Consider the following 20245-nt stretch of genomic DNA (forward strand, 5'->3'; position numbering starts at 1 on the left):
ATTCATGCATGCAGCAGAATTGAGATTCTGACACCTGAGCTAGTGTAGATTAAAATGACATTGAATAACAGGTAAAGTACCCATGAAAACAAATGCACTGCTTAGTATTGTACTTTGAGTTTGCTTTAAAGAAGGCTGCCTGTCTTTTTATTCTATTCATGTATCTTCTTCTTCTCTGGTGATCACTCATAGCCAAGTAAGATTGTCTTCTATAAACACGGTTTTAAAAGTGAGGCTGTAAGTAACTGTGGAGGCCAATTCTGGATCCACACATCCTTCCACAGTGGGGACATTGGTTTCTGGGCGGGAGTTGATCACGGTGTGGATTTGCCAAGCGTGCCTTCTTCTTAGCACGTTTCTCCCTTTCGTCCTGAGTTTGAATGTCTTCAAAGCCCATGACACCTTTGGTAAAGGCTGTTCTCCCATTGGAGCGCTCGCAGGCCAGTGTTTTCCAGTTGTCAGTGTATACTACATTTTTTTAGATTTGCCTTGAGACAGTCTTTAAACCTCTTTTGTTGACCACCAGCATTACACTTTCCATTTTTAAGTTTGGAATAGAGTAGTTGCTTTGGAAAACGATCATCAGGCATCCGCACAACATGACCAGTCCAACGAAGTTGATGTTGAAGAATCATTGCTTCAACACTGGTGATCTTTGCTTCTTCCAGTACACTGATATTAGTTCACCTGTCTTCCCAAGTGATGTGTAAAAATTTTCGGAGACACCACTGATGGAATCCTTTGAGGAGTTGGATTCATGTATACAATACCCCTGACTAACAACTCAGTTTTCTTAGTGATCATTTGTGCATATTCTATGATGAAATTGCAATGCTTCTTTATACCTGTTGGCTAAAGTCCACTGTTCTGTTCCCATAGAAGTAGCTTAGTGACCCAACAAGGTGCGAGTGTATTGTCCACATGGATCTCACCTCTAAAAATTTAGGAATATGTATGCAGTCTTTTGATCATAAATACAGTGCACCTAAATGAATGTTCCACAGTCATGAGTATAGGTATGAAATTTGGTTTCTTACCCTAAGGGCTTGGTGATTTCTGTATTCATTTCTTAAACTCTGCCAGGTATCCTGTACCAGATGTTGTCTCCTTACAAGTAGTTCACTGGTCATGCCAGAATTTGCCTATGAGGATACAAACGTTGGTGTTACTAGTTGTTAGTGTTTTGCGACCCTACATGCTATGTAATATTTTGGGGGTATACATACCATCATCTTTAGAGTGTTGCATGCTGCTTGATGCAGGAAAACCTTAACTTCCATCTCAAAGATAAAAGGGAACTTGAAGAGTTCTCTGAGCAACTGAAATGACACAGAGAAGTAATTTACAACATGAGATAAAAGTATTTAAAAATCAGTATGAAGAAAGGGGGGGAATATGGAAACATGGCTCCATTCAGATGCTCTGTGAAGATTAAATACATTTTGTTCCAAATGTAAAATTAGCACTTTCCTTTTTGCCCTTCTCAAAAAAAGCATCTGCCAATTACTGATTTTTAAAAAATATAACTTCCTAGTGAGGATGTAAAGGAAGTTTGGTTTATCCAGAGAGAGAGAGAGAGAGAGACTTTCTTTTCTTTTTTCTATACACTGGAAAACAACTTCGAGATGGCAAGAGTAACATAACACTTGAATGTTAAACTACCTTAGCTCCTTCAAGAATATCTGGAAGAGCCAGCATTTTTATCACTTCAGGGATGTGGAAGTTGCTTTCCTGGATTCTGAAACTTCTTCTACAATTTACCTGCATTTGTAAGTGTAGGGTTAAAAACCAAAATTAGCCAATTACAAAAGAAAGACACCATAACTTAGTAGCTTCAACTAATACAAAAATAAAACCAGCTAACCAACTCATAAGAATATAGGAAATATATGGATGTACAGTGGTACCTTGGGTTAAGAACTTAATTCGTTCTGGAGGTCAGTTTTTAACCTGAAACTGTTCTTAACCTGAAGCACCACTTTAGCTAATGGGGCCTCCCGCCGCTGCAGCGCAATTTCTGTTCTCATCCTGAAGCAAAGTTCTTAACTCGAGGTACTATTTCCGGGGTAGCGGAGTCTGTAACCTGAAGCGTCCGTAACCTGAAGCGTCTGCAACCCGAGGTACCACTGTAGTAAGGTGAGCTTTGTAGGGAGTTTAAAAGAGTTGGTGCAGCTATTGGGAAGACATTAGTTCCAAGTCCAACCAATGTACCCCCCCCCCAAAAGCAGTAGATTCTCACACCGTGAGCAGGGATTCCCCTGCTGAACTCAGATTTCACATTTCCAAGGTGGTGGATGAAGTTTCTGCCCCACCTCAAGATTTCCTGGTAGCAGCTGGTTACCAAATGGAGTAGCCACCATGCAGAAGCTATTCTGAGCAAGATCCTCTGGCTTTTTAAAGACATAGACTGTTCTAGACATGCCACAGGGTGTCTATTAGTAGGAAAGTTAAAAGACTTTACTGCTATACTTCCTAATGGAGGGGTATGCCATAGAGATTCAGGATGTGGTCCTCAGCCTCCTCTGCTTCCACCATGGGGAAGAGAAAACCGTGAGGTGCCACGTGAATGGTTCATCAATTTACAGTGTTTAGACAGCAGTGTGTATATTCAAGACTAGCTCTGTTTGCTTCAACATTGCCCAGCAGGCAGCATCCACAATTCCAGACAGGATCTCCCCAACTCCACCTAGAGATGCTGGGGACTGACACTGGCACCATTTACATGGTTTATAGTAATATAATGTAATAATAATAATTTATTATTTATACCCCGCCCATCTGGCTGGGTTTCCCCAGCCATTCTGGGCGGCTTCCAGCGAAACATTAAAATACAATAATTCATCAAATATTAAAAAGCTTCCCTAAACAGGGCTGCCTTCAGATTTCTTCTAAAAGTCAGATAGTTGTTTATTTCCTTGGCATTTGATGGGAGAGCGTTCCACAGGGTGGGCGCCACATCCAAGAAGGCCCTCTGCCTGGTTCCCTGGTTTACAATTACAGCTGGTCCCTTCACCAGTTAGATCTCTCATGTGACGCCTCACGCCTTCATTTCAAGCGCTTCCCTACCTCATAAAGCATTCGGAGGACATGGAGAAGCAAAACAACTTGGAGTGTTTCCTCAGGATATCTTCTACGTTCAGTGAGAGAAGACAGCTTGGCAGTGGCAAGTCTCTGATAAATGCTCACCAGATCCTTGAAGAAGGCAATTTCTAGGTTGGCCCACAAAGATTCTGTAAAGAAATAAATTTTGTTGTCTTATTTAATTCCTAGACTACCCTTCCTCCCAGCGTGGTTTACAGCACAGTCAAATACCTAAATACAACACTAAAAAAATTTAAAAACCACCTGCTTAAAACAACAACCGAATCACTTCCATGATGCAGCAGACAAAAACCCCAAAACTATAAAAAGGCACAGAATTTCTTTCAGACGCCAAAAGACAGACATGCCAAACCATGGAAAAGTATTGGGCCTCCCCAGACCAATGCATGATGATAACACATTAGTGGTAAATTTATTCTGCTTTAGCTTGTTCTGAGGTGTTCCCACTGCTCTCTGGAGAGGTTAAAAGGTAAAGGGACCCGTGACCATTAGGTTCAGTTGTAACCGACTCGGGTTGCGGCACTCATCTCGCTTTACTGGCCAAGGGAGCCGGCGTACAGCTTCCGGGTCATGTGGCCAGCATGACTAAACCGCTTCTGGTGAACCAGAGCAGTGCACAGAAATGCTGTTTACCTTCCCGCTGGAGCGGTACCTATTTATCTACTTGCACTTTGACGTGCTTTCAAACTGCTAGGTTGGCAGGAGCAGGGACCGAGCAATGGGAGCTCACCCCGTTGCGGGGATTCGAACCGCCGACCTTCTGATCGGCAAGTCCTAGGCTCTGTGGTTTAACCCACAGCGGCACCCACGTCCCATCTCTGGAGAGGTTACAGAACAGCAAAAGCAGTAGAACAAATAAAGCACTTGTGGTTTGAAAAAGTTAAAGGATTTTAACAGAAAGTTACAGGGTGTGTGCACTGATGGGAAATGAAGCCACATGGCCATTCCGCAACTTTCACAGGCGCAAACGGTATTGAAAGTAGGCCTGCGTATGACCTCCCTGACAGCATCACGAATGCACAATACAAAGGGCATCTGGAGGGCATGTAGTTCCATAGGGAGGGAATTCCACAAACGGGGTGATGCCACAGAGAAAGCCCTGCCTACGCAATAGGCCATGCCCATTGGTGGGGCCACAAGCAAGACCTCCCCAAAAGATCTCAGGCCTCTGGAGAGGTACGTACTGGAGGCTGGTGCCCATTGGGACTGGCAGGGTGAAAGGCAGGGAGCCCAAACAGTAGTTGGAGCCAGAGCCAACTTCTTTTGGTTCTGCCTGCATCCCAGCCGAGTTCTACAAGGGCAATGCTGAAGCTTAAGATTGGGCGCTGCTCAGTCCTCAACTTCCAGAAGCCCACTTCCTCAAGACCCTTTCAGAATGCGTTTAGAACAGGGATGGAGAACCTGTAGCCTCCAGGTGTTGTTGAATTGTAGCCCCAAGCATCCTTGAGCCCTGGCCTGACTGGGGCTGATGGAAGGTGTGGCCCATCAACATGCTCCCCACCTCTGGAATGAAACGAAGTTACCAAGCTTAGTGAACCCGCCTCACCAAGCAATTGCTTCTCTTTCAGTGGGCGAAACCATATGACTTGTGCCAGTTCAAGGAGGAGATGATCTGACTGGCTGTCCTCCCTCCGTAAGAGTACGGGCACAATGAGGAAGACTCTGAGCGCTTCAGGAGAGCCAGGGAAGTCAAGGACAGACTGCAGGAGTATCTTTAGGGCATTTATCACCTTGAAGAGATGAAGGAAGAATATAAAAGTTAAACGCTTACTTTTTTGTAGTAAGTTTAGTTCAACAGAACGAAGGAAACAAACTTCATTTTGCTTCAGCATAAACTACCAGAGGTAGACCCAAGAGTCTTTGGTGCACCATTCCAGCTGGATAGCTCAGTTGGTTAGAGCGTGGTGCTGATAATGCCAAGGTTGCAGGTTTGATCCCCGTATGGGACAACTGCATATTCCTGCATTGCATGGGATCCAACTCTACAAATCTATGGTTCCATGTCATAGTTTCAGTCACTTTAGCCCAATAAAACAGCAAAACTCAGAAACCAGCAAAGGGATATTTTGCTTTCTCAGGTCATTCTGCAGCCAGCCTGAAAGATGACATTCTTCACCAAAGGGATTTCAAAGGGAGACCCAGAACCCATCAAGAAGTTCAATTCTATTAGTTTAGGGTTGGATTGAGACAATGGTTTCTTGTCCCAATGCAGGTGTATTAACACAGCAAAGCTAGGATGAGTCTGCTGGCTGCCACCAACTACTGCTGCTGTGAATTATCACTGTGTGTACCTTCTATAAATGTAAGCTTACACAAAATTGTTGGAGAGAGTACTTTTTGTATTTAATGGATATTTGGCCCCAGCTCTTACCATTATTTTTCTCCATGTTGGCTATCCCAGTCCTAGACAAGCTTCCCCAACATGGTGCCCTCAGGATGTTGCCAGGCTGCAATTCCCATCATCCCAGACCACTGGCCATGCTGGCTAGGCCCATATTCTAAAACATCTGGAAGCACCAGCCTGGAGAAGGCTGTCCTAGAACTAAACCAATACTATCCTACATCCTGAAATTGTTGTGAAAACCTTGGTAATAGTGGTTTCCTTGTAACAGTCATAAGTAGGCTTGTCTGCTCTTACATTACTTATTTGGAAACTACTGCCTTTGGATAAAAATCAAGAAATACTGTTTGCCTCTGCATTCCGTATCTTACCGCTGTGAAGACTTTAGGCTTAGTAGAAATCTTCTCATGGAAAAGTAACACAGCGGACATGTCCACAGCCGCAACCTCCTGAGGTGTCCTGAAATGTTTCGTCCTGCTAGAAAGAAACAGGCAGATCACAATCACAATCCCTTCCCTTGTTTGTGTAAATGTGCAAACTGCATAAACTTTCAGCTATATGTGGGTGTGAATATCTGAAAGGGGCTCTAGTTAGCTTTGTGTTTAGCACATTCTCCCTAGTTTATAAGTTTGGATGTAGGTGGCTTTAAAAGAGGATTAGACACAATTCATGGAGGAGAGGAATATTGATGGCTACTAGCTATAATTTCTATGTTCTACCTTCACTGCTGAAGGCAGTATGCCTCTGAATGCCAGTTAACCAACATGCTTAAGTCAAATTAATGCATGAAGGGGTTAATGCCATAGAGTAAGCTGTCCTACCAGGCTTAGTTAGGTCACTCCCCCTCTCCTTGGGAGGAAGGTAATCAAACCTATTGTTCCCCTTCAGTCTACCAAAGAAGCTCAGCATGTAAAGAAAGTTGAGCTGGTTGCCCGAAGCTCAGACTCCACGGCTCTCACAAGCTATTTTTCCAATTCCTATACCAATAAATTAGGAACTTTCAGCAGTGTAACTAAGCTCAGTTTTCCTGCCTGTGCAACCTTTTCTGAATGCTGTATGGAAAATCACATGAATCTGACCTTTGGGGAGTTTGTAAGTACACCATTTTAAGCTTACCAAATGTGTGGTCTTTTTCTATGCTAAGGGAAGAGGGACATTTTGGAACTCACAAGAGCATCTTTTAAATGTCTAACAGCGTATATTTCCAAACTTTACTTGGCTGCATATTTTGCAATTTTTAAATCTCTGCTGGGGTTCTCTCACCAGAGTACTTGCCCCAAACATGAATCTTGGCATCCAGAAATTTTACTTTTAGACCTATTTTATTTTTCCTCGCCACCAACAGGAATCACAAGCGGGGGAAGTGCTGTTGCCCTTGGGTCCTGGTTTCAGGCCTCCCACAGGAATCTGGGTAGCCACGGTGAGAACGAAATGCTAGACTAGATGGACTACTGGCCTCATCCAGCAAGCTCTTCTTGTGTCCTTACGACTGGTCCTCAAATGACTGCCATTTACCTCTTTTCCACAAAGCTTCCGTTGATGCAAGCTGCTGAGGAGAAGATCAACTTTACATCCCTGTTTGTTGGAAAGGAAGAAAGCGATCTTTCAGACTTTGCTTTGAGAAACTGACTCGCAACAGAGGTACAACTGGACAAAGGACATCTGATTTAAGTTTTAAACTTCCTGACGAGTCCCTCTTTGCAGGACAAGGATTCACCCTCTCTCCCCCAGCTATAGTGAGGATGATGATGATGATGATAAATAATAATAATAATAATAATAATAATAATAATAATAATAATAAATTATTTATACCCCGCACTCCCTGGCCAGAGCTGGGCTCAGGGAGACTAACACCAGTAAAATTACAGTAAAAACATAATAGAGGGGGAAAACCAATTTAAAATACAGGTTAAAATGCAATTTAAAATGCAGCCTCATTTTAAAAGTAGCCCATAGATCAAAACCATAAGGGGAGGGAAACATAAGGGTCAGACTGATTCCAAACCAAAGGCCAGGCGGAACAGCTCTGTCTTGCAGGCCCTGCGGAAAGATGTCAAGTCCTGCAGGGCCCTAGTCTCTTGTGACAGAGCGTTCCACCAAGTCGGGGCCAATACTGAAAAGGCCCTGGCCCTAGTAAAGACCAATCTAACCACCTTGCAACCTGGGACCTCCAAAATGTTGCGACCTTAAGGTCCTCCGTGGGGCATACCAGAAGAGGTGGTCCTGTAGGTACATGGGTCCTAGGCCGCATAGGGCTTTAAAGGTCAAAACCAGCACCTTAAACCTGACCCTGTACTCCACCGGGAGCCAGTGCAGTTGCTAAAGCACTGGATGAATGTGATCCCGCAGCAAGGACCCCGTAAGGAGCCTCACCACGGCATTCTGCACCCGCTGGAGTTTCTGGGTCAGCTTCAAGGGCAGCCCCGCGTAGAGCGAGTTACAATAATCAAGCCTGAAATACAATGCTGAAATTTTCAAAATGGTGGGAGAGGCACCACAGCAGCATGAACATGCAGGGAGATTATTTGACAACTGTTACACCACACTTCCCAGGGCATTTCCCATCACTTTCTTTACTGCCAAAGGTCCGTTTGCTTTTTGAGAAAATGGGTTTGTTGTGCAAGAGCGCTGAGTCCACTTTCATTGTGATCAAAGCCCACCCACAAAACAGCAACTGTCTGGAAGCTGCCCCGAAAGACTACATCCTTCCCCCCAGTGCATTGTGCAATGATGATATAGTGCATAAAACCTGCCTTTTAAATTGGGATTTCTAAGGCTAACCCCACAAAGTTTAAAATGAGACCGAGGCACACTTCGAACGAATCTTTTAAAAGTTAACGATGGCTAGATTCCTGCACTTGCTGCATAGTGGGGTGTGTGTGTGTGTGTGTGTGTGTGTATTTACTTACTGTTTCATAGTCTGCCAGCAATTGGGATCTGAATTAGAAACCCACTTATCTGTCTTTTCCTCCTCCACTCTGGCAATTGTTCGGTTTAAATTTGCGTATGACTTCTGTGCGAAATAAGACAAAAAAACATGAAATTCTCTCAGGAGCCTAGTAAGATGTCTTCTCTGGTGATCTGCCATTGGGCCAGAGTCCCACAGGAAATAGTGGCTGGGTGAACGTGTGAGAGTCTCTGTCTCTCCCTGCATGTAGGCGACGCAACCGGGATAATGTAAAAATCATGGCTTTATAACAAAGTGAAAAGCTAGCCTTTAAACTGCACTGTAGAAAGTTAGGGCAGTTGTCCTCCTTTGAGGAAGGACAGTAACTCAGTGACAGAGCAAGTTCTTGTTTCGTTTTTTGTATGCAAAAGGTTCCTGGTTCAATACCCTAGTGACTCCTGGTAAGACTGGAAAAGGTTATTGCCTGATCGACTGTCAGTGGCTCTGTCTGTCGACAATACGGAGTTAGATGGAACAACAGCCTGGCTTTGTAGAAAGGAGCTTCCGACATTCCCTCATACTGGGTATACTATGGTATATTCAGTAGCTGGGGAAATGCGATTGTTGCTTCAGATGGAAAATGTGATTCTTCCCTCCGATACTGCATTTGCAGAATTTTTGTATATGGAATGTGGTTGGATCAATGCCAAAGACATTCTTGGGTAATGGATGCTGCCAACTGTGTGATCAGGGACAAGCAACGCAACTTTAGCTCCTCTCCACGCTCACATCTGTGTGTGAGAAGTTTATTTCTGTGCCTGAGTGTTCCCCCACCATCTCACATCAACTGTAAAGCAGTAAGTTAGTCTTTAACAACAACAACAACAACAACAACAATAACGTTATAGAACCATTGACTGTACAGAATACATTATTATTGCTATAATATTATATATATATATATATATATATATATATATATATATGAATGAATGAATGAATATTATGTTATATTGGGATGTGGGTGGCGCTGTGGGTTAAACCACAGAGCCTAGGGCTTGCCGATCAGAAGGTTGGCAGTTCGAATCCCCATGACAGGGTGAGCTCCCGTTGCTCAGTCCCTGCTCCTGCCAACCTAGCAGTTCAAAAGCACACCAGTGCAAGTAGATAAATAGGTACCACTCCGGCGGGAAGATAAACGCCATTTCCGTGCACTGCTCTGGTTCGCCAGAAGCGGCTTAGTCATGCTGGCCACATGACCTGGAAGCTGTACGCTGGCTCCCTTGGCCAATAAAGCGAAATAAGCGTGCAACCCCAGAGTTGTCCGCGACTGGACCTAACTGTCAAGGGTCCCTTTATCTTTTATTGCTATTATTAAAATAGGGGCTGTCATATGAAGGACAAGACGTGGTGAGACAGCAGTTTGCCAGTTGTCTGGATAACCAATAAGATGTTTTGGAACCCTGGATACAACTCTGGGTCCAGATGCGAACAGCTGGCAAAGCAGCGTTTCCTACAGAGCCCGGAGTCTTGGACAAATGTTCCCCTTTTCTAATGGCAAGGCTGGCACTGGATGGGATCAAAGCAGAGGAGAGAAACATGCAGCTCTTCAGATGTTGTTGGACCACAGCTCCCATCATTCCCTGGTCCCGTGCTGAATGGGACTAATGGGAGTTGAGGCCCAACAACAACTGCAGACCCAAAGCTTCCCCATCCCTAGATTAAAGGATGGTTTGTATTTTTCTGGTAACTACACACAAGCAACCACAACCATAATTCTGGCATTTGCAATTACGCACAACATTCTTTTCTTTTTTCGGAGGGGAGATCCTCAAATTTTTGCTTACCTTTTCCTTTAAAAGAAGTACAATACTTTGGTTCTCTCCAGCGATGATTTTAACCAGCTCCTCTGACGTGTCCCCTACTGTGACAGATCATAAAGAAGCCATCCATTCAAGTAACCATCCGTTATTGTTAAGAACTCTTCCATCTGCAACTTGGTATATAGAAGTTTGGCTAGGAAATCTAGCATAGCTAAGTACAGCGAGGAGAGACCTCACACTGTGTCATCTGAATTTAGTTATATAAACCATGAACCACCATAAATAGCTATTTATAACACATTTTGACAGAAAGGAAAAGCTTGCCCATTAAAACTGACAATTATAGATGCAAGTCAAAGAGATGGAGGAGCATCTAGGTGGCTGTTTATTGTGGGATCAGTGCTCTGTATGCATGCAAGTTTCTTGCAGTATCCGTACAACATCATGGGCATATAGTTAACCACTAGGGACTCAGCCATACAGCTGCAAATAAAACGTTTTAAATGTGTTGTAAAGTGCAGTATACAAATGTAACACTAGATGGCGACAGTGAGCTATGGCAAGGTAAACTGTGTTTCCATGCACTGCTCTGGTTCGCCAGAAGCGGCTTAGTCATGCTGGCCACATGACCTGGAAGCTGTACGCCGGCTCCCTCGGCCAATAAAGCGAGATGAGCGCCGCAACCCCAGAGTCGGCCACGACTGGACCTAATGATCAGGGGTTCCTTTACCTTTACCTTACAGATGGTTCTTAAATTTGGAATTTCCTTAATTTGCACAAGGAGACAAAGTTCTGCATCTGGAAACAATAAGCGTGATTTACCCTTGTTGAATTCTCTGCCAATAGGAAGAGGTATCAGTCGGTCACATTCCGCCCCCTGTCCAAGCTGCCCTTTTGCTCCAGATCCAAATGAGTAGATTTCCCCCAGGTCCGCGATGTAGACAAGAGTATGCCACCTGTTCACAGAATTAAAGTCAATTAGGTGCAGAAGTGCCACTGACTCAACCTGAACCCAGCGATTGCTTTTAATTTTCCCACTACCTTTGCTTTGGGGCAGTCATTTTAGATTGGTAGCAATTCCTGATTGGGGGCCAAGCCCTGAATACTGCCTCCAAACTTGGGGCTGAGTTTCCTCCACCCTGAATTAATGGCTCATATTCCTCCACCACTCCTCAATAACCACCCAGCTATTTCAAAAACCCCACAGAGGTATCTTGTTTTTAAAATTTGCCAAACCCAAATTGGCATCTGTAAGGGTGAGCTCTGCAGTTTGGGTGAGCCTTTGAGGTAGCTCTGCCTCTCTTTCAAATCAGAACCAGTGAAGGCGGTGAAGGTCCTGTTTGAGTGTCTGGAGGCGGTTGGAGGATGGATGGTGGCTAACAGATTGAGGTTGAATCCTGACAAGACAGAAGTACTGTTTTGGGGGGACAGGAGATGGGCAGGTGTGGAGGACTCCCTGGTCCTGAATGGGGTAACTGTGCTCCTGAAGGACCAGGTGCGCAGCCTGGGAGTCATTTTGGACTCACAGCTGTCCATGGAGGCGCAGGTCAATTCTGTGTCCAGGGCAGCTGTTTATCAGCTCCATCTGGTACGCAGGCTAAGACCCTACCTGCCTGCAGACTGTCTCGCCAGAGTGATGCATGCTCTACTTATCTCCCACTTGGACTACTGCAATGCGCTCTATGTGGGGCTACCTATGAATGTGACCCAGAAACTACAACTAATCCAGAATGCGGCAGCTAGACTGGTGACTGGGAGTGGCCGCCGGGACCACATAACACCAGTCTTGAAAGACCGACATTGGCTCCCAGTACGTTTCCGAGCACAATTCAAAGTGTTGGTGCTGACCTTTAAAGCCCTAAACGGCCTCGGTCCAGTATATCTGAAGGAGCGTCTCCACCCCCATCGTTCTACCCAGACACTGAGGTCCAGCGCCGAGGGCCTTCTGGCGGTTCCCTCGCTGCGAGAAGCCAAGTTACAGGGAACCAGGCAGAGGGCCTTCTCGGTAGTGGCACCCGCCCTGTGGAACACCCTCCCATCAGATGTCAAAGAGAAAAATAACTACCAGACTTTTAGAAGACATCTGAAGGCAGCCCTGTTTAGGGAAGCTTTTAATGTTTGATGCATTACTGTATTTTAATATTTTGTTGGAAGCTGCCCAGAGTGGCTGGGGAAGCCCAGCCAGATGGGTAGGGTATAAATAAATTATTATTATTATTATTATTATCATCATCATCATCATTATCATTTATTATTATTATTATGATACTGATTAAGGGTGAAGTCAAGCAAGCTGAAGGCCAGTGGTGTGGTGGTACAGAGAGAAACTCTGACCTCAGCAACATGTTTCCCAGACCAGGGCTGGATTTAGGTTTGATGAGGCCCTAAGCTACTGAAGGTAATGGGGCCCTTTATATGTCCAGCTGTCCCTTGTTAACAACAAATTGTTGCTGTTTTTTTGTTTTGAATATATGCTATATGCTAATTTTTGGACCTAATAGGTATCTAAAGCCATTTGCACATAACAAAATATGTATTTTATCAACGTAATGGTTGAACTGAAATACAATTAAGAAGAAGAATATTAATAGTGAAAGTAAAATATTTACTATAATTATAATATTTATCTATAGTATTATAGTAGCAAGTGGAGGTAACAGGGAACTGTACTAGTAAATAATAATATAGGCCTACTAAATAATAAAGATGATTTTTTCCCCGTAAAGTAATTTTATAATGAGATCAAAATAAATAAATTATGTATTACATGAAATCAATCAGTAGGCATAAGACTCATACCCTTAGTCTATGCTGCCTGATCCTCAGTCTACAAGCACTCTTTCATATTAGATAACAGGTACAACAGCTTGACCTACATTCAACTGGGCTACACTGCAGTCTGCAGCTGCATGCTTCATGTTGCCATGCAACCAGTCCATGCAGAATGAAGGCACCCTATACAGTGGTGCCCCGCAAGACGAATGCCTCGCAAGATGGAAAACTCGCTAGACGAAAGAGTTTTCCGTTTTGGAGGTGCTTCGCAAAACAAATTTCCTATGGGCTTGCTTCGCAAGACGAAAATGTCTTGCGAGTTCCTGCGGGGGTTCCCCCCCTTTTTCTAAGCCGCTAAGCCGCTTATCCGCTAAGCCGCTAAAAGCCGCTAAAAGCCACTAATAGCGCTAATCCGCCAATGGGCTTGCTTCGCAAGACGAAAAAACTGCTAGACGAAGAGACTCGCAGAATGGATTCTTTTCGTCTTGCGAGGCACCACTGTATAGAGAAATGAGCAAACCAGTGATATTTTAGGGAGCAGGCTAGCAGGCAGGGCCCATTACTTACATCATAGGAGCCTACACAACACAAAACACTGTTGTTGTTTATCTTATATTTTGGAAAATGTACATCCAGGGTTTTTTTCCTTTCATTTTTTTGGGGGGCCTCCAAGAGACTGGGGCCCTAAGCTATAGCTTGTTTTGCTTATATGTAAATCCGGCACTGACCCAGACTAGGGCTGTGTGGACACTCCTGTTTCCTCTGCATCCAATGTGCTCCCACCACTGGTTTGAGAAGTGATATACATATGATGTTCACCACAATTCATATCTACTCTTTAGGTAGTTTTTTAAAAATGAAATACTGTGTTTTGATGCATTTCTAACCCAAACTACCTTCAGTCTGAATTGAGAAAAATAACGCCCTAGCTGCATTTTAAGCCAGCGACATATCACAGCCTGACAGATTTATATCAGTCAGTGGCATCAGTCAGTAGCTCTCTGGTGCCACCTGATTTCCTAGGCCAGAAGGATTATAGGCTGTTTTGTGAATACCCCACCTGGAATTGCCCAGAATTTATTCCTCTGGTTGTGGACCCAGTACGCAGGGAATCGGTGCTGTAGATCCCTAGGGATCCTGGGGTATGTCTTTTTAGAAACTGGCATACTTGTCATTCATATTATTTATTATTACGTTTATATCCTATGTTTCCAGAAAGGAGCTCAAAGGTAGCACACATAGTTCTCTGTGCCTCCCTTTTTCTCCCTCTTCATCACAACAACCCTGAGAGGTAGGTTGGGCTGAAAGAAGGTGGTTGGCCTGGGTTCACCCAGTGATCTTCATGATGGACTAGGAATTCGAACTCGGGTCTCCCGGGTAAGACACTTTACGACATTGGAAGGCAGAGAAGCCTTTGCCTGACCGCAGCTGATAGAACATTATCTCCATAAAACATGCCATACCTTCCACAGGCCACCTGAGACACCCGAGCACCAAATAGCTCAGCTACAAGTCGTGGTAACAGCTCATTGCGCCTAGAGTTGTGGCCAAGCTGTCCACAGCTGCCATCTCCAAAGGTGCAGACTAATCCATCCTTGGTGGAAGAGGGAGAGAGAGGGAGAGAGAGAGAGAGAGAGAGAGAGAGGTGAGATGCATCAGCATAAACATATCTTGTTTACAAAGCTGGGGATAAGAAAGTTTTGTATGAAGGTGGGCAAGGCAGTTGGATAATGAAGAAGAAGAGTTTGGATTTGATATCCCGCTTTACCACTACCCTGGGACGCGGGTGGCGCTGTGGGTTAAACCACAGAGCCTAGGACTTGCCGATCAGAAGGTCGGCGGTTCGAATCCCCGCAACAGGGCGAGCTTCCGTTGCTCAGTCCCTGCTCCTGCCAACATAGCAGTTTTAAAGCACCTCAAAGTGCAAGTAGATAAATAGGTACTGTTCCGGTGGGAAGGTAAACGGCATTTCCGTGTGCTGCTCTTGTTCGCCAGAAGCAGCTTAGTCATGCTGGCCACATGACCCGGAAGCTGTACGCCAGCTCCCTCGGCCAATAAAATGAGATGAGCGCCGCAACCCCAGAGTCGGTCACAACTGGACCTAATGGTCAGGGGTCCCTTTACCCTTTACTTATCACTACCCAAAGGAGTCTCAAAGGGGCTAACATTCTCCTTTCCCTTTCTCCCCCACAACAAACACTCTGTGAGGTGAGTAAGGCTGAGAGACTTCAGAGAAGTGTGACTAGCCCAAGGTCACCCAGCAGCTGCAAGTGGAGGAGTGGGGACGCAAACCCAGTTCACCAGATTACGAGTCTACCGCTCTTAACCACTACACCACTCCTGGTGTAGTCCAGTTGCTGTGTTAGCAGCACTAGGGCACAAGTCTGGGCAATGTCTATGGAGGTCCTGGGCTGCCCAGATGACAGGTTGATGTGGTCCAAAGGAAAGCACAGCAATATGTTTGGCACTAGCTTGGCTGCAGGAGTTGCCACAAGGAGATGTGCAAGGCACCATCCAACTATCTTAGGGACTCCAATCCAGATTTGTGTAAGGTTTATTCCTTAGCCCTTTCTTCTCCCGAAGATGTGCCACAAACATCTTCTATTTTTTTGTGTGTAAGGTAACCTCTCCGAGATGAATCAGAGAGCGAGTGTAAAGGAGATAGCAAAACTAAACCGAGGTCCAGCACCGAGGGCCTTCTGGCAGTTCCCTCGCTGCGAGAAGCCATGTTACAGGGGACCAGGCAGAGGGCCTTCTTGGTAGTGGCGCCCGCCCTGTGGAACGCCCTCCCACCAGATGTCAAAGAGAAAAATAACTACCAAACTTTTAGAAGACATCTAAAGGCAGCCCTGTTTAGGGAAGCTTTTAATGTTTAATAGTTCCAGTTACAGAAAGGTAGCCGTGTTGGTCTGCCATAGTCAAAACAAAAAATTTTTTTCCTTCCAGTAGCACCTTGAAGACCAACTAAGTTAGTTCTTGGTATGAGCTTTCGTGTGCATGCACACTTGGTATCTGAAGAAGTGTGCATGCACACGAAAGCTCATACCAAGAACTAACTTAGTTGGTCTTTAAGGTGCTACTGGAAGGAAAATTTTTTAATGTTTAATAGGTTATTGTATTTTAGTGTTTTGTTGGAAACCGTAGGGGGACCCAGCCAGATGGGCGGGGTATAAATAATAAATTATTATTATTATATTATTATTATTAAATTCAAACAACCGCAACTAGGCAAACCTTCGAGAGAACGGCGGTATGTTCCCCGCCACACGAAACAAACGCTGTCTTCTCGTGCTCTAAGGCCTTCACGATTGTAGGGGAGCATCTGTCTGAAACAGGAACGAAAAGTGAAATGGAACCAGTTTGAGAGGGCATAAAGAGATCCTTTCAAAGAGGGCTGGAGAACCTCAGGTTCCCTCAGGCCTCTCTTGTCCAGCCCTTGGGATGTTCCTCAGACCACACCTGCTTCTCTTCAGGCCACCCCTTCGCTCAAGTCTGGTAGCTTGCGCTCTACTCCCTCAGATGCTTTTGCTTGGTGGGAATGTGGCCTTGGACTGTGATAATGCAGTCTGAGTGAATGTGGGATGGAACGGTCTGTGTGGGTCTGTGTGTAGAAACCTCTTGACTTTTGCATGCATGGAATGTGGCCGACTGCACAAATGTTAAGTCCTGTACATTGCTCCGCCCACCTACCACTGGCAAGCGGCCCCCAGGAGGTTCCCAAAATGAAATGTGGCCCTTGAGCTGAAAAAACTCCCCCCCCTGCTTTTAGAAAAAAATGTTTCATTACTTTGTATTCATAAAGATGTTTTTAAACATTGCAAGCTGTCTTGGGAGAAAAGTGAGATACGAATACATTAAACAAATAAATAGCTATATGCATATACAGTCGTACCTTGGTTTTCAAACAGCTTAGCTCTTGAATGTTTTCGCTCCCAAACACCGCAAACCTGGAAGTGACTGTTCCGGTTTGCAAAATATTTTTTAGCCGAACATCCATGGAGCTTCTTGCAGCTAATCAGACAACAAAGAGGGAGCCAGTCGAACTTCTCGGAGGAGAGAATTCCACAATCTGGGAGCAGCCACAGTGAAGTCTCCTTCTTGTGTCACCACCAATCAGGCTTCTGATGTTGATGGGACCGGGAGAAGGGGCTCACCCAAAGATCTTAACATACCGGTAGGTTTGTAGCAGTGTTTCTCAAACATGGGTCCCCAGCTGTTGTTGGACTACAACTCCCATTATCCCTGACCACTGGGATGATGGGAATTGTAGTCCAACAACAGCTGGGGAGCCCAAGTTTGAGAAACACTGGTAGGGTCTTCCAGGTAACCTGGGCCCTAGCCATATAGGCCCAGCATTTCATAAATATTCCTCAGATTCCACCACATGAATAGCACTTTTCCTTACCTTCTGTGTCTCCAAGGCCCAGCTGTCCAAAAGCATTCTTTCCCCAAGAATAGACAGTTCCAAACACAGAGAGGGCCACGCTGTGAGCAGATCCAGCTGCAATCTTGGCCAAAGGGATGCCTTCGAGCTCCCACACAAGTCGTGGTTCCTTAACAGCGTTGATCTCCCTTCTCGCTGCAACCTGGCCGTAGTCATTCTGACCCCAGGCAAAGAGCTCTCCTCCTTAACCCAACATACAAAAGGAAGTACAACAGATGTATTTGCTGTTATATATATAATGGGACAATTGGGGCGGGGAGGTGGAGGAGCACCATTTGTCCTGGGCCTCAGGCTCAAAGGGGCATCAATTTTTTGGCATTCAGTAAGCTTTGCAATGTTCTTGTATGAGCACCAGGGCAAAACACTCTCACCTTAGAGTTGCATAGTAATGCATTTGCGCAGAATGAGACTGGAAAAATCATTAATCATTTGACACACACTCACTCTTTGGTTTTTGGGGTCATTAATTTCAGTTTTTACTATAGCTAGGGCCTCAAAAGCTAGAAGTGGTCTGAGCCACTCTAGATCTCTGAGATGGCATATACAGAGCTTTTTTTTTCTAAAAAAAATGTTTAGGGGTACTCTCATTTTCCTACTCTTATTGAAATACTGCCCCTTAATGAGGCCAAACTTAGATTCACAAAATGTGTAGGGGTATGCATACACCTGCGCACCCCCAGAAAAAAAGCACTGGGGATATATACACCCACTAAACCCTACCTAGTGACTAAGATTCACACCAGTTGATCTCAGGGCCAAATTGCACATCATGTTAGTTATGGATCGATGCCTTTAAATGCTGGGCGGTGGCGAGGAATTCATGCAAATTGTCAGTATGGTCCCCAGGATGAGAGAGTTTCACGAGGCTTTAACCCTTTAACATACCCACCCTCTGTGGTCCTGATCCAGATCGGGGGCTCTGTACCTGCAATTTGTGTGGGGTAGGGAAACCATGGCTCCCCCCCCCCAGCCAGAACTCAGTTCCAGCACCTCTCAGGTGGGTGCCATTATAAGAGAACATTGGAGATGTTCATGGTGAGTTCCAGCACCTCTTTTTCTAGAAAAATAAAACGGGGGGGGGGAGTTTTTTCCCCTATGGAAATTTTAGGGGCCGGGCCTTCAATCCAAATCAGAAGAAGCCTAGGAGGGAGAGGGACAATGGGTTAATGACCCACTGACTTTACACTTTCTTACCAATCCGAATAGGACCCCTGCACTTATATGTGCTAATGTAATATCTGGTTTGGCCCTGGGTATGGGGCAGAGAGGAACAGAGGAACAGCTAGTTGCTAGGGGGAGATACAAGCCCACCCACTTGCCCCCTCCTATGTCTATCTCACCCCTTCCTCCAAGGAGCTCTGGGAAATATGTTTCCCCCCCCCAAGGTAGGTGAAACTGAGAGGTCACGATGTGCCCCCACTACACAGAATTTTATTGAAACTGTGTAACATTCAGAACGCAGCTCACAAAGAATAGTTGGGATTAATGATTTCCCACATCAAAATCTCCAGCAGCCCTTTGGCCTGATCAGGGTATGATTTGTTGATGTCTGGGCTCCTGGAACACAAGAACAGCCTGCAGGATCAGGCCCATCTGGTCCAGCATCCTGTTCTCACAGTGGCCAACCAGATGCCTGTGCTTCCTGCGCTTGCAACTGATTTTCGTCTTTAGCCACATCCCTCGTCTGTTTCAAGGATTTAATTTCTTTTAGCTGATGGCTTTGCAAAAGTTGATGTGAGCTACCTGGGGTACGTCAGCTGGAACGGAAAGGCAGGGTATATATGTTCAAAAAAAAACCCCAAGGAAGCTGTGTGAGAATTGTTCAGTACCTTTTGATAATGCCAGGGAATGATGGTCGCCACATGCGATTTGGATGATGCGTTTGTCTCCCAATTCTTTCAATAACCTGTTTTCAAAAAGCAAGTAGAAACAGTGCCAATCAAATAATGACATTTCTCATGTATAATCCAAGCAAGTATTTCAGGTGTAAACATGCATTATTGAGATGTGTGGATCACAAAGGAATTATTATTATTTTTCAATATAATTCTGCTGCTTTCAAAAAAACCAACAACACTCCAGTCAGTCAAGATCTGGTTTCCTACCTGGGCTTTGAATGAACACCTCTGGATACAATACTGTGCTCAGAAAGTTTTCCTTCTGATGAGAGAATGAGCAGGTGAGATGCTTCAGCATCTAGCAAATCCACCTTGGCCCCCTTGCTTAACTTGATACGCTCTGGAAGATTGAACAAGATAAAGACGGAAATGGTTTTAAGCATAAGTGTGGTGTAGTGGTTAAGAGCGGTAGTCTCGTAATCTGGGGAACCGGGTTCGCATCTCCACTCCTCCACATGCAGCTGCTGGGTGACCTTGGGCCAGTCACGCTTCTCTGAAGTCTCTCAGCCTCACTCACCTCACAGAGTGTTTGTTGTGGGGGAGGAAGGGAAAGGGGAATGTTAGCCACTTTGAGACTCCTTAAAGGGAGTGAAAGGCGGGATATCAAATCCAAACTCTTCTTCTTCTTCTTCTTAAAGGAGTGCCAGTGGTGGCTGGTGTTCAGCAGGACTGACAATGTGGAAACATAAGAACATAAGAAGAGCAAATGGCCTGTCCAGCATCCTTTTCTCACAGTGACCTCCCAGATGCCTGTGGGAAACCCTCAAGTAGAACACTCCTCCCTTCCTGCAGTTTCCAGGAACATGATATTCAGAAGAAGTACTGCCTCCAATTGTGGAGTCAGAGTATAGCCATCCTGGCTAGTAGCCATGGGCAGCTTTTGTTAGAATTCCTGCTCCGTGTTTGCAGTCATGGGATTGTTGTCTATTACATGACGGTATATATTTTGACTCCACAAAGTGGGAAGTGACGGAT

At 45.0% G+C, this 20245-nt stretch overlaps 1 protein-coding gene across 2 annotated transcripts in view; it reads right to left on the reverse strand.

Moving 5' to 3' along the window:
* LOC128421377 (E3 ISG15--protein ligase HERC5-like) overlaps positions 1 to 20245 on the reverse strand; it is a 34736-nt gene that overhangs the window by 11624 nt on the left and 2867 nt on the right. The window contains exons 2-16 of one of the 2 annotated variants that reach the window (XM_053404098.1): positions 19478 to 19610; positions 19202 to 19278; positions 17334 to 17555; positions 16163 to 16254; positions 14392 to 14522; positions 10979 to 11112; positions 10181 to 10254; positions 8356 to 8459; positions 6959 to 7018; positions 5815 to 5920; positions 4649 to 4832; positions 3067 to 3230; positions 1663 to 1761; positions 1227 to 1319; positions 1038 to 1142 (exon numbers count right to left, since the gene is read on the reverse strand). In XM_053404098.1, coding sequence (XP_053260073.1) covers positions 1038 to 1142; positions 1227 to 1319; positions 1663 to 1761; positions 3067 to 3230; positions 4649 to 4832; positions 5815 to 5920; positions 6959 to 7018; positions 8356 to 8459; positions 10181 to 10254; positions 10979 to 11112; positions 14392 to 14522; positions 16163 to 16254; positions 17334 to 17555; positions 19202 to 19278; positions 19478 to 19610 — 1778 coding nt within the window. Of the gene's footprint in view, positions 1 to 1037; positions 1143 to 1226; positions 1320 to 1662; positions 1762 to 3066; positions 3231 to 4648; positions 4833 to 5814; positions 5921 to 6958; positions 7019 to 8355; positions 8460 to 10180; positions 10258 to 10978; positions 11113 to 14391; positions 14523 to 16162; positions 16255 to 17333; positions 17556 to 19201; positions 19279 to 19477; positions 19611 to 20245 lie in introns of both variants that reach the window. The other variant, XM_053404097.1, reaches the window with a different exon arrangement.

Source organism: Podarcis raffonei, chromosome 9 (genome assembly GCF_027172205.1).
Source record: "Podarcis raffonei isolate rPodRaf1 chromosome 9, rPodRaf1.pri, whole genome shotgun sequence".
Lineage (NCBI taxonomy): Eukaryota > Metazoa > Chordata > Lepidosauria > Squamata > Lacertidae > Podarcis > Podarcis raffonei.